The sequence below is a fragment of the Podarcis erhardii genome (genome assembly GCF_964252035.2).
Source record: "Podarcis erhardii genome assembly, chromosome: 4".
NCBI lineage: Eukaryota > Metazoa > Chordata > Lepidosauria > Squamata > Lacertidae > Podarcis > Podarcis erhardii.
This window is the reverse complement of record NC_138508.1, coordinates 54,136,193-54,152,176: the sequence shown is the minus strand read 5'-3', so window position 1 is coordinate 54,152,176 and position 15,984 is coordinate 54,136,193. Positions and strand designations below refer to the sequence as shown.

At 42.2% G+C, this 15,984-nt stretch overlaps 2 protein-coding genes across 4 annotated transcripts in view; one reads left to right on the top strand and one right to left on the bottom strand.

Moving 5' to 3' along the window:
- GART (phosphoribosylglycinamide formyltransferase, phosphoribosylglycinamide synthetase, phosphoribosylaminoimidazole synthetase) overlaps positions 1-14,161 on the top strand; it is a 27,500-nt gene extending 13,339 nt beyond the window's left edge. Inside the window, exons 12-23 of the mRNA XM_081859270.1 lie at positions 1,077-1,308; positions 3,185-3,279; positions 3,997-4,106; positions 4,753-4,951; positions 6,518-6,769; positions 8,428-8,580; positions 9,421-9,624; positions 10,189-10,317; positions 11,234-11,364; positions 11,531-11,672; positions 12,159-12,274; positions 12,910-14,161. Coding sequence (XP_081715396.1) covers positions 1,077-1,308; positions 3,185-3,279; positions 3,997-4,106; positions 4,753-4,951; positions 6,518-6,769; positions 8,428-8,580; positions 9,421-9,624; positions 10,189-10,317; positions 11,234-11,364; positions 11,531-11,672; positions 12,159-12,274; positions 12,910-13,107 — 1,961 coding nt within the window. The 3' untranslated portion in view covers positions 13,108-14,161. The remainder of the gene's footprint in view (positions 1-1,076; positions 1,309-3,184; positions 3,280-3,996; positions 4,107-4,752; positions 4,952-6,517; positions 6,770-8,427; positions 8,581-9,420; positions 9,625-10,188; positions 10,318-11,233; positions 11,365-11,530; positions 11,673-12,158; positions 12,275-12,909) is intronic.
- LOC309340476 (trifunctional purine biosynthetic protein adenosine-3-like) overlaps positions 13,137-15,984 on the bottom strand; it is a 30,289-nt gene continuing 27,441 nt past the window's right edge. For 2 of the 3 annotated variants that reach the window (XM_081859267.1, XM_081859269.1), the window contains exon 22: positions 13,137-15,984. In XM_081859267.1, coding sequence (XP_081715393.1) covers positions 15,751-15,984 — 234 coding nt within the window. In that variant the 3' untranslated portion in view covers positions 13,137-15,750. The other variant, XM_081859268.1, reaches the window with a different exon arrangement.

Sequence of the window (15,984 nt, the reverse complement as noted above, 5' to 3'; positions counted from 1 at the left end):
CTCCCACTTTCAATCATCATATCTACAGGCTGCCAAAAGAAGAGAAGCTTCTCACTAACTTGGCCCCACTCAGAGCAGTTGTTTTAGGGCCCTTTCTGTTTGGTATCCCTTTGCAAAACATGTGGCCATCTTGGTAACTTACATGGATGTCTTGGTGGCCATAGACACCTTAGGGAATGACGTCTTATCAGAAGGGGAGAAGGAACAGCAACAACTGTAAAATACAGGCAGTCTGGCTACCTGGAGATATGCTTTTGCCCAGCCCTGCAGTAAACCATATGTCTCGAAGGGAGTGAGGAGGTCTTTGGGTGGTTGGGTGGGTGCTTTTGTTTCTGTCCTTTTTGTCTGTGTGTGTGTGAATGCCAGCAAGTAAACTGAAGCCTTTGTTTGCCCTACATTATCAAGAGAAAGCCTTGCATTTTACATGTTTTTAATTTACCATAAATGTTTTCAATGGCTTTTTATTTTATTTTTAATTGTTTTAGCACTGATTGATTTCCTGGCACTCAAGTCACAGTACGGTGTCAAATGTCGGGATGTACCTAACTTATGTACCTAACTTATGATTCTCTAGATGTCATTGGACTCCAGCCAACATAGCTAATACCACCATCAACATCTCAATAGATATTCTGCCCTTCCTCCTGAAGGAGCCCAGAGATATCAGCAATGAAAAAGACATATTTTAAAGTATTCTAAAAACAGTTTCAAAACATTCTCTCAGCCAGTGATTTCAGGGTTGTCGGGAACAGTATCTTTCAGCCATATTTTTAAATTCTTCCTGAAGGTCTCAATGAGGGAGGCAGACACAAAAGGGGATGATGTTAGGATAGATGCCACATATGAACCAGCAACTTCACGACAACCACATATAAGCCACTCCTGCCGTAGAGGTTTCAGACAGATCAGTTCTGGCCCACACGTGTCCTTTTTCATCAACTTTTTATTTATTAATGGGTTGAGTTCACTGCCATTTTTATTTGGTTAGGCATATTTATAATTGCTTGTGCACTCAATAGATGTATGGCAAAAGATTTCAGGAAACCTTAAAAAATAAATAAATTCTCACCTTATAGGATTTCCTCGGGCGAAAGAGCTGGGTTTGCAGGTGTTCCACGCAGGCACAGCCATGAAAGATGGCAAAGTGGTGACCAATGGCGGCAGAGTCCTCACTGTGACCGCTATCAAGAAGGACCTTGTCACCGCACTGGAAGAAGCCAACAAAGGAGTAGGAGTCATCCAGTTCAAAGGGGCCATTTATAGAAAGGATATTGGTTATCGGGCTATAGCTTTCCTTAAAGAATCCAGGTACCTATCTGAGGCCAAATCAGAAGGCGATAGTAAGAATATGTGTTAAAAATAATCCATAATCCATGCAAATCACTACATAATCATTCCATGTTTTAGTAAAATTTTGTATCAATATATTATACAATATCCTCATATAACTATTCTTAATGGATATCCATGTGTATTATCGCAAAAACAACTAGGATTAATTAATGGGTAATGAATACGTATTTCTATTACTGAAGACTTAAAACACTGTTGAATAAAACATAAAATAGCTTACACTTACTTTTTTCACGGTTACTAATGCAACATTCATGACACAATATTAAACCAGTTTATCTGTCCTGTTTTTGAGAAGATTAGGGCTCTCACAGAGAGACCCTTTTTTGTTTCCTCTTGGAACTACATTGCCCAGAATTCTTTGTAAGCTTGTGTAGATTTGTTGTTAACAAGTGAAAAACTAGTGGGTGGGAAGAATGAAACAGCAACATGCACCTACATGAAGTTGCTACTCCCAAAATGCTTAAGAGTGACTACACTGACATCTCTTCATATTACTACAAATTAATCCATTTTTGAGGGAAATAAAAGTTGAGGATGCAAGAGGCTGGTACACTTAGGCTTTAGAGCAGGGATAGGAATCTGACCACCACCACCACCACCCCAATACTATTGGACTACAACTCCCATCACCCCCAGCCCTGTCCTAGCATGTGAAAATCTTCTGACACAGCCATTTGGAGGCTACTCTTATAAAGATCAAGCAAAGACATTTTTACCAGTATAACTGCATCAATTGCCATCTTGCACTAATGCAGCTACACTGGTAGAATTAATTCAACCTTTAACCTAAATGTTTTTGTCAGTGCCACAAAATATAAACTGTTGAAGAAGTACTACCTTTTTATAAAATAGCCTTCTACTATGAATGAAATACACTGTTAGTATAAAACTGAAAGCATATGGCATCAGGTGTTAGTATACTGTAATACTAGTCTTTTGTATATGCAATAAAGTTTCTAAGAATGGTGCAGTATCTAGCTTTATTTTTACGGAATGTGTAGCATTTGATTAGAAGTGGTAAATGATATGAATCTGTGTAGTGTGCTCTATCCATTGAGTTGATTTCTCCTCTCTCTCTCCCCCCCCCCCCAAAGCAGACAAGGCAATATTTGGCCAGATGTAAGAGGACTCTTTCTATGCATGTTCATGCACATTCTAATCCTAAACAGCGATAGTGTATTTGAGTTTATAGCTAGCGCATCTGAGTTTATGCCTGGAGAGTAAATGGTGTACTCAAAATACATTTGGGCTTAGCTGATGAAGATGATGTGTAGCTTTAAAAATATTACAAGTTATATGCAAGATATATTTTCCAGGGCATGTTCCCTTTTTACTTCTGCTAAGCCTGGAAACCCCTGAAAAATATATTGTTGATTACAAAAGTCAGCATGATCCATTTAACAGATACTGGACTGGGACCCGGGAGTCTTGGGCTCACATGTCAACTAAGACTGCAGTCCTAACTCCCACTTACCTGTCCGTAATTCAGTAGGAATTACTTGCTTCAGAGTAGACCTATTCCTTCAATAGCATGCAGTTGCTGTGATACACATCTGGGAATTTGAAAAGTGTGGAGCAGGGATGGGCAGGGAACTAGTCCCAGCTGAGGGACCACTCATTCCAAGAGCACGGGGATCATAAGGACTGCCACAGAGCTACTGACCTTTGAAATCAGGCCTTTTGGAGCAAACACTCTCACTCATACTTCTTAAAGGCACAGGAAAAGTTCCCAGCGAATTCTTACACCTCTATACTGGCACTGGAAAATACTGCTATAAATGGATTGTATGTATGAATCAATTGACTATTGGCTATTCTGCCCTTTTAGGGGCCTGACTTACAAAGACAGTGGTGTAGATATTGCAGCTGGTAACACGTTGGTTCAGAACATTAAACCTTTAGCAGCGGCCACATCTAGGCCAGGTAAGATAAAATCTGTACATTCTAATTAAAACATTTGTAGAATAAGTTCATGAAAAACTGAGTTCTTTATACCCATACCCCTTACTATTTTGTAAAAATATATGTGCAACTCTTGTATTTTACGTTTTGCACTAAGAATTCCAGATGAGGCATGCAGTTTAGCCATCATGCAGAGATTTTAGAATACTGGAATTGTGCTGTAGTTAGGACCTGCAGAATATATTTAAGGAAAATCATTCCATTTAACATATCTGTACCATATTGGATAGATACCCTTTATCTGACTGCAGCGTCAGGATCCCACCCACCCCTCACCTAACATTTTTTGTAAAGCAGAGGTTAACAGAGCAAGGTGAATTTTTCTCCCAGTTCAATACAGTGGGACTTGATTCTGAGTAAAAATGCATTGGATTACATTGTGGAGCAAGTTAAATGTAGGAGAAAGGAGAGCAGGAGGGAGAGGCTCATCCCTCACCTTTGCTGTTAATTCCAATTGATTGGCTGCAGAATAATCTAGGCACCAGGGAGATCCATGGTGAGAAGATATTTTGTCCCCTTTCCCTGCCCAGTTCACTCTGCGGTGCTGCTTCCAAATCTGAAGAAGGGCAAAACCAATCAGGGATGTGGTTTGACAAATAATTCTATAGCCGCCTCTAAATCACCTCCATCATGTGAACAAGACCTTGGTGAATGAGTCCTTTTCTTCCTGCTTGGTAGGCTGCAATGCTGACCTAGGAGGGTTTGCTGGCCTCTTTGACTTGAAAGCAGCTGGATATAAAGATCCAATTTTGGTATCTGGAACTGATGGTGTCGGAACAAAGCTCAAGGTAAAGGAAGGTTGTGTGGGCTGGGAAGGTTTAATGGATTTTTGAAGGTGTTAGGCTGACGACAGGATTTTTACTTAGTAACTGAGTGTTTACTATGCAAAGGGATCATCGTTTGGCAGCAGAGCATGCAAAAGGTCCCTGATTCAGTCCTTGGCATCTACAATACCCTCTTTCCTCCCCCCCCATTGAATAACTTTATTTGCATCACATTGAGATATGTGTCTGAAATGCATGTCAGTCCTTCACAGGAGAGCAAATGGAAGGGCATAGTTTCTGACGCCAGGCAACCAACAAATTTTCTGGTATACTTTTGAAAAAATGTCCAAGAGCACAATATGGCGTCAATGTCCCTTTCCCAAGCCTGGCTGATATAAATAGGAGTTGCATAAAAGTATCTTGGGGTCTCCTCTGATTATAGTCACCTATGTACCTTCCATGGCAGTTAAAAATGAAATCTCAGTTATGTTCAATACCATTGGCTGGGAATCAGAAGTGGTGAGTGTGCTATTGCATGTAAGTATCTGGTTGGTCACCACGAGAACAAGGAGGCTGGACTAGATGGGCCTGTGGCCTGATCCAGGAAGGCTGTTCTGATGCTCCCAAGTCTTGCCAAGCTCAGGTGTGATTTGTCTAATTCTCATTACAGATTGCCCAGCTATGCAATAAGCACGACACCATTGGTCAAGACTTGGTTGCCATGTGTGTCAATGATATCCTAGCTCAGGGAGCTGAGCCCCTCTTTTTCCTGGACTATTTTGCCTGTGGGAAACTTGATGTCGGGACAGCTCAGGCAGTCATCGCTGGAATAGCTGAAGCTTGTAAACTGGCAGGATGTGCGCTCCTCGGTAGGAATGATCACTCATTCCTTGTATGTGATTAGAAAATTCTCAGGTTCCTGCATTTAGTTAAAAGCAAAACTTAATGTTGCATAAGGTTGATTCATATACTTATACTGTGTCCGGCTATTATGGATCCAAGAATCAGTTTACACATTCAGTTTGCAATGGGTCATCACAGTGTGCCCTGTTTTATGAGTGGGTGGAATTTAAAAGGGGAATCTTCTGAAGAGGTGAAGAGTGTAGAAGGCAGGGTCAGGCCTTGGAATATGGCGCCTTGTGCCAGGCCAAAATTCATGCTCCCCCCGCCCCCAGCCCTTGCGCTGCCTCCCCAAAGCCAGCTAAGCAAGGGGCCATGCTTTGGGAAGGAGGTGCAAGACTCTCTCAGGGTTTTAGAGCCCTCCTGTGTCCTTCACAAAGCTGGGTAAGTGCTAGCTAGGCTTTGGGAAGGAGGTGGGAAGGTGCCCCCTTTCAGCTCAGCACCCTGTGCAGGGAAACCAGTCACACTGCCCTAAATCTGCCTCTAAAGAAGGCTGGATTCAGTCCCAGTCCTTTCCCTCTAACATGCTAGTTTTCTGTGTGCAGGAAGCATTTATATAATGAGTGAGGTTTCAAACACATGATCTGTTCACCACCAGCCCCAATCTGCATTCTGAAGTGGCACAACAGCAAGAGCTGTCTTGTGTGATTCTCCTGGTTGTGTAACTTGGTACAGACATTTTGGCACCTGAGTCAAATGACAAAATGGCAAGCCCTGTCCCCACCAGGGAAGAAGGGGTGGGTGAAGATCTACATCAGGAACAACAGGGAAAAGAAAGATCTATCTCTGCTACCCCTGTGAATCCTGCTGCCTGAGACAGTCGCCTCTCCTTGCGTCATGAGTGGGCTCACCATGACTTTGTACTTAGGCAAACTCTCATAACGACCTTTTCCTAGATTATTTACTTATCAGAACTTATGTTTTGCTTGTTCTGGCTGTTCCATTTTGAAATCCTTTGTTCTTTACTTAATCGTGTAACACACACATACCTCACACATGTTGTTGACTGATTTCTCCGTTTTAAAATGGGCAGAATTTGAGAAACCGAGTCATTTTTCATGGCATGATCCACAACATGGGAAGGGAACATGCTCAGTGGCAGAATATCGGCCTTGCACACAGAAGGTCCCAAATTTAGTCCAATGGCATCTCCAGATGGGGCTGGGAAGGACTCCTGTTGAGAACCTTGCAATGTTGCTAGCAGTCAGTGTGGGCAGTATCGAGCAGGATAGATCTGTGGTAGGAGTCTGTTTAAGGCAGTTTCCTGTTTTTCTGTGTGCTATTCCTTAAGAGTGCCAAAAGCACCTATGATTTTGTTCTTCTTGTTTTTCATTTCTTCCTTTGGATGTACAACTTTGAAAATTCAATAAAATGTAATCAACAAGCAAAAAACCACAAAACCCCATCTAAGACAGGCTGTGCTTGCTATACTTCAGTGTATGTAAGAATCTGGGAAGTAGAGTTCCTATAATGATCACCAGTGGTTTTGCTTTAACACTCACAGTCCCTTTCTCTGTCTTCTATTGCCACCTCAGGAGGAGAAACGGCTGAAATGCCTGGCATGTATCCACCGGGAGAGTATGACCTGGGGGGCTTTGCCGTTGGCGCTGTGGAACGAAACCAGATGCTTCCCAAGCTAGACAGAATTGTCGAGGGAGATGCGATTATTGGAATAGCTTCCTCTGGTGTTCACAGCAACGGGTTTAGCCTTGTGAGAAAGATTGTCGAAAAGTCCTCTTTAGATTTTTCCTCTCCTCCAGTGGGCCGCTCTGGTAACCAGACATTAGGTAAGATCAGTAATTGCAGCATTTTCTTCTTCTGTCTACGTTTGGTCAATTTTCAGTTATTAGGACATTTGGGGACTTTTTATCAAAGGGGGACTCAGAACCTGGGGCCAAATGTGGTTTTCCAGGCTTCTCTTTTCTCTTTGGCCCCTGGAACTCTCTCCAGGCCGCCCCCCTCACAGACCTAGCCCCTCCCTGAGTGTTTTTATTTCTTTAATTTCTTTCCTATGCTTTTGGAATGTGACCTCGAGCTGTGATAGTGACTCCAACTTGCTTGGATGTGGGGAGGTGCATTGAGGCCTCTCAATTTCACGTGGCTTGGAGGTAACTAACTGTTTTAAGACAAAAGAGTCACACTTGATGCTCCTCACTAGTTGCCTCGGCCTCTGGAATATATGGCCCCCAGATCATTGCCCATGAGAGAATGTGACCCTTGACGGAGTCCTGCCATCATAGATGGTGCTTAGCATAACATAGAAAGAAGACACAGAGAGGCAGCGAGTATTTTCATAATGGAGGGGCAGCTCCTTCGAACCTCTCCCTTCCCCGGTCACTTTTATTATCCTTTGTCCTCACCAACCGCATGGTCATCTGGCAATGTCTCACGTTACATGCCTGTTAATGGTTTGACACTCCCCTCACCATATAAGGAAACACTGCCCAGAGGAAACACAACTCCATTTAAGGTCCTAATACATTGTAAAGCACAGAGTGCCGGTCAGCCGAGGTCAGGGGGCACCCTGTGGTATTTACAAGCCTCTGCCTTGGCTTTATGACTCCCACAGACCCTCACGTTGGAAAAGGCTCCTGACCCTGGTTTCTATCAAAGGGCAACTAGTGAGGAAAAATGAGCACGTGCAACTATTGGAATACTTTTACCTCTTTCCATTTTTGTGTGTTCAGTGGTACCTCAGGTTACATACGCTTCAGGTTACATATGCTTCAGGTTGCAGACTCCGCTAACCCAGAAATAGTGCTTCAGGTTAAGAACTTTGCTTCAGGATGAGAACAGAAATGGTGCTTCGGCGGCGCGGCAGCAGTGGGAGGCCCCATTAGCTAAAGTGGTGCTTCAGGTTAAGAACAGTTTCAGGTTAAGTATGGACCTCCAGAACGAATTAAGTACTTAACCTGAGGTACCACTTTACTTGTGTGACATTTGCACTTCGTTAGCTGCCTTCCGATGCTAATCTTATGTTTTCCCCCCAGTCCTGCCTCCAACATCCATGGATTAGGCATAGACATCTGCAGATGGAATGCCTGTGTGCATAGGTATCCTATGTAAAACCGGTTTGGGCTTGCTTACAATCAAGCAGTGTGTGCATTTTATGAAATAAATAAAAATAATAAAATGTAAGCTAGAGTGCCAGTCATGCAGAGTTCCAGCTCCTGTGGAAGTCTATGCATGTAGAGGTCTATGCGTGTAGGCTTTCTCCCCTCCCCCCAGCCCTTATAGACACCCCCACGTTGAACGTGGATCCCAGGTGCAGGACTGCGGAAGCCATGCAATGCAATTAATATGGAGCCCCTTTCATGCAGTAAACACATAAGGAAGGGCCACAGCAATATCTTCATAAGGCCTCCTTGATGCATTTCATCCTGCGTGTGCTTTTGGGCTTTATCATGCTTTTGCATAATAACCTGTTAATGACTTATGTTCGCAGGAGAACAACTGCTTACACCCACTAAAATCTATAGCAAGATTCTCCTGCCGGTTCTTCGTTCAGGCTACGTGAAGGCCTATGCCCACATCACTGGAGGAGGGCTGCTGGAGAACATTCCACGTGTACTCCCAGCATCCTTTGGGGTAGTTCTAGGTAAGAATGTCTTGGTCATGGTGAACACCTACGCAAAACTTGCAAGCTTGATATATTTCTTAATTTTTATCGATGCCATTTTCCTTTCTTTAACTCGGTTTCTCCCTTCTCCTCCTGCCCCCATTTATTGAAATCCACATTTTATCTCAAAATTGACTGATTGAAGATATTTTTAAGGATGGATTGTCACATTCACTAATAAAGAGTGGAATGAAATTTAGACATTCCCTTTCATCCCAGTTTTATATGGCTTTCTGTGGGCACTCAGCCTAAGTTTACACCATACATTTAAACCACTATGTTGCCACTTCAAACAGTCATGGCTTCCCCCAAATAATTTTGGAAGCTGTACTTTGTTAAGGGTGTGGGAGTTGTTAGGAAGTACCTATTCCCCTCACAGCACTACGATTCCCAGAGTTCCCTGTGAAAAACAATTGATTGTTAAACTACTATGGGAATTGTAGCTCTGTGAGGGGAATAGGTGTCTCCTAACTCTCAGCACTCTTAACAAACTACAGCTCCCAGAATTCTTTGTGGTAGGCCAGGCCTGTTTAAAGTGGTATTATTATGCCTTAAATGTATGGTGTGAAGGTGGCCTTAGTTGATTTGAAAAGATTTTGGATCAATTGAAAAAGATAATAATTTTTAAAATAGGTGATTAGATTGGTTAAATACATTTCCTTCAATTGCCAGTGATAACCATTGGATCTTTTGCTATTACTGGGCTTATCACTTTTATGTTTATTAAGTTCAATCAGAATTGTCAGCTTCATTTCTCTGTAATGCTTGTTGACTGATTTTTTAAAAAGTGTGTTACCATACAACTCTGGTTATTTTCAGATGCCGTAAGCTGGAAGATACCCGACATCTTTTCTTGGCTTCAGAAAGAGGGAAATCTGTCGGAGGAAGAAATGGCTCGAACATTTAATTGTGGGATTGGTTCAGTCCTGGTTGTGCAGAAGGAGCTGGCTGGGCAGGTCCTGAAGGACATCCAGAGGCATGAAGAGGCCTGGCTGATTGGAAAAGTTGTACGCCGTCAAGCAGGTCACTATGCAGAGCCTCATCTATGTGGGGATGACTTGTGAGGGTATTTATTTTTAATGGGGTGATGGTGCTGCAGCAGTCCTGAATTAGGACTGCATCTGTTTTGCATGCAGAAGGTACCAGCTTCGTTCCCTGCCATCTCCAGGGGAATGTCCTCAGTCTGAAACCCTGGAGAGCAGCTGCCAGTCAGTGTAGACCAGGAGTTGGCAAGGTTTACCTTGCCTGAGCTGGTTCACTCCAGCAAAGATCCCTCTGTGGACCTCTGCGCACGCCCACCCGCAATTTTTGGCAGACGCAATTTCTAGCACTGCAAAAGCGAGTCCCTGCGCCATGCTGGTTTAGAGCAGCACACGGGGACTCACCAAGCGGGTGGCTCGGTTTGGGGGCGGCTCAACGACCCCCATGGGCCGCTTGTGGCCCATGGGCCCTAGGTTGCTGACGCCTGGTGTAGACAGTACTGAGCTATGTGGACCAAATGGTCTGACCCAGTAGAAGGCAGCTCCCTTTGTTTCTAATTATTTAGTTCTATTTATTTACAGCTAATGTTTCTTTTTTTAATTGAAGGGTCTGCCCACGTTGAAGTCAATAACTTACTTCAAGCCTTACAGGCAAATAGGATAGAGTCCTTCCACAGCCAACCAAGCAAAACCCAACCAAGCAAAACAAGGGTCGGCGTCCTCATCTCTGGAACAGGTGAGACTCCTACATTCTCCATTGTGAGAAATGAATGCCATCTTTGAGGCCATAGGTTGGGGTATTCTGGAAGACTGATTTGAAGTAGTTTGGTCAGACCATACCATAAACAACTTTGGTCCTGCACACCTGAAGGAGTGTCTCTACCCCATCATTCAGGCTGGACACTGAGATGCAGCTCTGAGGGCCTTCTGGCAGTGTGTGAAGCTACAGGAAACCGGACAGAGGGCCTTCTCAGTAGTGGCACCTGCCCTGTAGACTGCCCTCCCATCAGATGTAAAAGAGATAAACAACTATATGACTTTTAGAAAACATCTGAAGGAAGCCCTGTATAGGGAAGTATATAAAAAATATTCCTGATTCCTGAGACAATCATGAAGGCACGTTTTCACAAGCGACAATCTTCACGTGATCAGACACCTTTCTGCCTAAACACAGAATGCAAGGTGATGTATTTTGCAAACAAACAAAAGCAGAGTTTTATGAGTCAGGATTTTATGGGGTAGAGGTGCCTTTCAAAAACTCCAGCCGAATACCGGAGGTTTAAATGGCAGGATTTGTGCAGCTTTTTTCTTTTTTTAAAATATGCACTATGGAACAGAAATGAAAAGAACCATGAGAGAAAAGGCACTCGTTCAGAGTTTGAGTGGCATACAGTTGGAATAGGAAGAACCCCTTGAAATTACACAGGTTTCTTTGGATGTACTTATAATGAAAAACTCGTGCCTCAAGAAAAAAATAAATACTTAACATTTAAATGTGTGGAATGTGCTGCAAAAGTGTATTTTGCCATCCAACCTGGCGATGGTTCTATACTTACTGAATCAAGTTGCTATTTTGCTGCTTTTAAAAATGTTTTCAGAATATCTGAGTCCCTCTTAAATATATTTTCACTTGATTGTCTTGTCTCCTTCAGGTACAAATCTGGAAGCTTTAATAACCAGTACAAAGAAGCCAACTAGTTATGCGGAAATAGTCCTTGTCATTTCTAACAAAGCTGGTGTAGAAGGGCTAAGAAAAGCTGAAAGAGCTGGCATTCCTACAAAAGTAAGTAAATGTTCAATAGTTTGGCATGTGTAACTTAGCGGTTCGGTGTCTGTGTCTGACTGTTCAAAATGTTCAGCATTTCTGAAATATTCAGAAATATTCAGCATTAATGATTGAGGGTAAATAAATGTATCCCATAATCTCACAATGCTTTACCCTTTCTTAGGTAATTGACCACAAGCTGTACAGCAGTCGCACAGAGTTTGACAGCGCAGTTGATAAAGTCCTGGAAGAGTTCTCAGTTGAGCTGGTCTGCCTTGCAGGATTTATGCGGATCTTATCTGGTCCTTTTGTCAGAAAGTGGAATGGTAAATGCATCTGGATATACTGCACTTGGAACTAGAAATGCCCTTGCCGTTAGACAACAGTTTTGTTTTCAATTAATAGATTTTGCTAATTTCCTAGTTTAAAAACAGCACAGTTTCCCACAGATTGAGAGGGATTTCTCTACATTTTTAAAATAATCATTATTGATGTGAAAAAGGGACATTAATATTGTCTATGTTATTAGTGAACCAGCTGTATCATAGCTGTCCCATTATTTCTGATTCCAAAATGCAGCTGGTTTCAGATTCTCAGTTGATGGCTGCCGTTTGTCTGATAATGTTGATTCAGACATTATAGATTCTAGTCTATATCTAATTGTTACCAGTTCATTCAAGAAGATGGAAGTTGCAGAAAAAACCTGCTTCGTTTTACATATTTTGTTTCAATTAGTACGTCAATAATTTCTTGTTTAAGCATTGTAATGCTAGGAGAACTAAAAAAAAATGAATTTTGTTTTTTACTTCTAGGAAAAATATTGAATATTCACCCATCTTTGCTGCCTTCATTTAAAGGAGCAAATGCCCATAGACTGGTACTGGAGGCTGGAGTCAGAGTCACTGGTTGTACTGTGCACTTTGTTGCCGTATGTTCTCCTTTTTTGCTACTCTCTTAATAATAATCTTAGTTTGAAATGATTGTCAGATTGCTTCTTAGCCAACAATGAATGCAGAGGGATTAATTTACACAGACTGTGAAAGGGTTGGCCAGTGATCTGAGCACAAAATGTACTAATTAGACAGTTGCTGCACCTCCTGCCCACTTCAGCATAGTCTGAAGTCTACTACAGCTCAGTAATTGGGGAATCTTTTTGAACCCAGCCTAGCCTGACTGCTGCCAGCTGCAGACCAGGTCAAGGTTAAGTTAAGGAATCTATGCAGCTGCTGAGCACAGTCATTGGACTGCTTCATTTACTTCACAATTTAGAAATAATTTATTATTGTGAACTGTAATAATATTTTACCTGGTTTTCATAGTGGTGTAGGTTTTACAGTTTTCTCTTGAATTCTCTTCTACAGCTAACTAGACCAGACTGGAGTCAGACTAAATATTTGTGGTACAGAATTAGCCAATTTCAAGATAGCTTGTAGTGTTGAAGATAATTTCTTAAAGGGGAAAGATTCCCATGTGAGGTCATGAAAGCAAACCAAGGCCATGTTCTAGAGCTCATAATTTCGTCTATCTCTCCATCTTGTCAACGTTTCTGGCCTTCCTTTCTAGGAAGAAGTTGATGCTGGAGCAATCATTTTTCAAGAGCCAGTCCCTGTGAAGATTGGCGACACAGAGGAGACTTTATGCGAAAGGGTGAAGGAGGCAGAGCACAGAGCCTTCCCTGCTGCTATGCAGTTAGTGGCAAGCGGAGAAGTACAGCTAGGAGGAGATGGGAAGTTACACTGGAATTCGGGAAAGCACAACTGAAATGCAGATGACAAGAAAACAGCAACAACCACGATGCATAATTTTTGCTTTAATTCTGTAGCATAGGGCAGCAAGATGAGAAAACCAAACAGAGCCAAATTGGGAAGGGGATGAATTTGCCATCTCAAATATTCAAATACTTTTGCCATAATACAGGTTCTTAAAATGGACCTCTGCAGACACAGGACCTCATGGTAAGCCATACGTGTGATTAACACCAGGGTCACCCAAAGCATCGTGAAAGGTGCACTGAAATATCCAAAGCCCTTGTGGGCAACCATTTCACTCAAACAAGATTGCCACCTAGTACACACTAGTACACACTATGCCTCACCTGTATCAAAGGGCCAGCTACATGGCAGTGCCCTCGTCTAAATCAGGCATTGCCTTCACAAACAGACCGTGCCTACTCCCAGGAAAAGGGACTATACAATAAAACTATCTGTGGTCACAGCATTAATTAAGCATTTTAATATCCATCCTTTTAACATTTCTTTCTGAATAGCAAGGTGAATCAGAATCAGGTTTTTTTGCCATAGTGCTAAAGATTGAAGTATTTCATAATGATTGGTGAGCACAAGAGAATCAAAGAAACACATGGCAGTAACCAGGGCTGTATTCAGCTAATCACGTGGGAGATTTAATCCCCACCCATTTTCTAAATATATTATACTATGAAACATATTGTTTATTAAAACTTAACCCATGACATCATGGAGGCATGCAATAACATGTTCTTCAGTATGTTTTTATCATAGCTAGAAAGCACAGTGAGGAAGGAATTGACCTAACTTTGAAAGAAAAGAAGTAGGTAGCTACATATTACATGTACCTTAAAAAAATCATCATGATGGTTCATTAAAGGAGAGAATACAATATTTCCATTGTGTTATGATTTTGCTATTTACAAAACTAATCAGTGTTCAAATGCTAAGCTTCCATAGGAATTGGACTATATAGCACAATACTGTTACATTCTTCTTATCTGTTTTGTACCCAAATGTTCGGTGATATCAAACCCCATTCTAATAAAAATCATTAATTTAAGAAATTACATACATATCTATGTTAATTTCTGGGTGATAGTTAAAAGATTTCTCTCCTTACAGTTGCTAAAGATGCCTTGCAGTGTCTTGTCAGTTCCTAAGCAAGTCTTGCTGGTGGAAACCTTCCAGAAAAGAAGCAACCTGAAGCCAAAAATAAACCAGAGGTGTTCTGCTTTTAATGATCAGGTCATGTAAGAAGACAAGCTTACCCATTGTATCTAGCTTTTAGCGAGAGTATGTCATATATTGTTATCAAGAGAGATGACATTGGTACACTAATCTCTGGCTAGCCCCTACCCAGAGCACCATGTTCTACCAACAGCCCAAGCTTACCCCAAGGAGGATGGTTCTGTGTACTCATGCCCCGCTGTCCCATTTAAACTGTACAAATCAGTCCTTCCAGGAGAGATGGCTGTGCACACTCAAGTCACCGTGTGTGAACAATGGCTTTGCAATGCAATTTTATTCGATGTATTTGTACATAACAAAAAGTGAGTGCGAAAAACATTCTTCTTACTATGTACCATCTTACAGTTTCCAAAACATGATTGTGGCACACCCTGTGAAAATAGAGCTGAGGATCATTTGAAGTGAAAACATTTGAAGTGAAAACTATCATAGCTAAATGCAGAAAATTTGGGGAAATTATCAATCATGTTATGCTGGATATCCGTCATATATTGACTGACTGACTAGTTTTATGTGGGAAGTTATTTAAAAGGGGATTCAGGTGTGCTTTGAATGGCATATCAGGGAGCTCTCAGAAGTTCTGGTTTAAATATCTTTAGAATATAAATCCAGTTGCAAACCTGAGGGGAAAATAATATCCTTTGCCTTTACAAGTGACACAAACACACACTGATTTTATGCAGTTCAGCACGTGCCTGCTCAAGTTGCTCATTCTTGTTCCCTGCAGTTGGCAAAACCCAGCTGCAACATCCCCTTATCTGTTTTTTGTTGCTGTGGCTGGTGCCACAAAACCCATAGTGTTTTTATAACACCAGCAAAGGCCACAGAAACCTCTCCTCTGAGGTCAGCAGTGATGTGGCCAAGACAATGCAGAATGAGAAACAGAATGAGAAAACTTTGTGTGGAGGATGGGGAAAGGAATCCTAGGTAGCTGCCTTATATAGTGCCACCTCCATTGGTCCATCTACCTCAGTATTGTCCACACTGACTGGCAGCAGCTCCCTCCCATCTCTACTTGGAGATCCCAGGGAATGAACCTGGGACCTCCTCCATACAAAGCAGATGTTCTGCATTGAGCCACAGCCCCTCTCCACCTTATCCTTTAGGGGGGAAGCTATGTTGGTGCCAGAGATTTCCCCTCCTAATGCTTATTATCTGGTGGGGTATGCACATGAATTTCATGGAGTTAGGGGGAGAGTAAAATCACCACCTAGGCTACCCTTAAGCTAATTATGCCCCGTATTGTGTCCATTGAGCATGCTTTCCTCATTTGAAGAAGCAATATTGACCCACATGCTCTGATTTTAGCAAAGGAAAAGCACTTGGATAAGAGGAATTTGACAGTTTCAGCCTTAATTATTGTAACCGTCACTATTCATTGCTGCATTGTAGCTGCTTATAGGAAAGTTTAAGAGGAGGAGCAATCCTGCCTTTCCTTTTGATGGACCAGCTCCCGACTCTCTCGTTTCCAGTAGGTTTTGCCATCCTTTCCTAGTTGCACCATTCCACTGGCAACCAGCTGTAGGGCAACAGGAAATACCCGGCTCTCTGCTTCTTTGACCTTTTCTGACAAGGTCTCTTCCGTGTCTTCTGCCTTCACAGAGACGGGCTCTTGTAAGATTACTGCTTCGAGACTAGTATC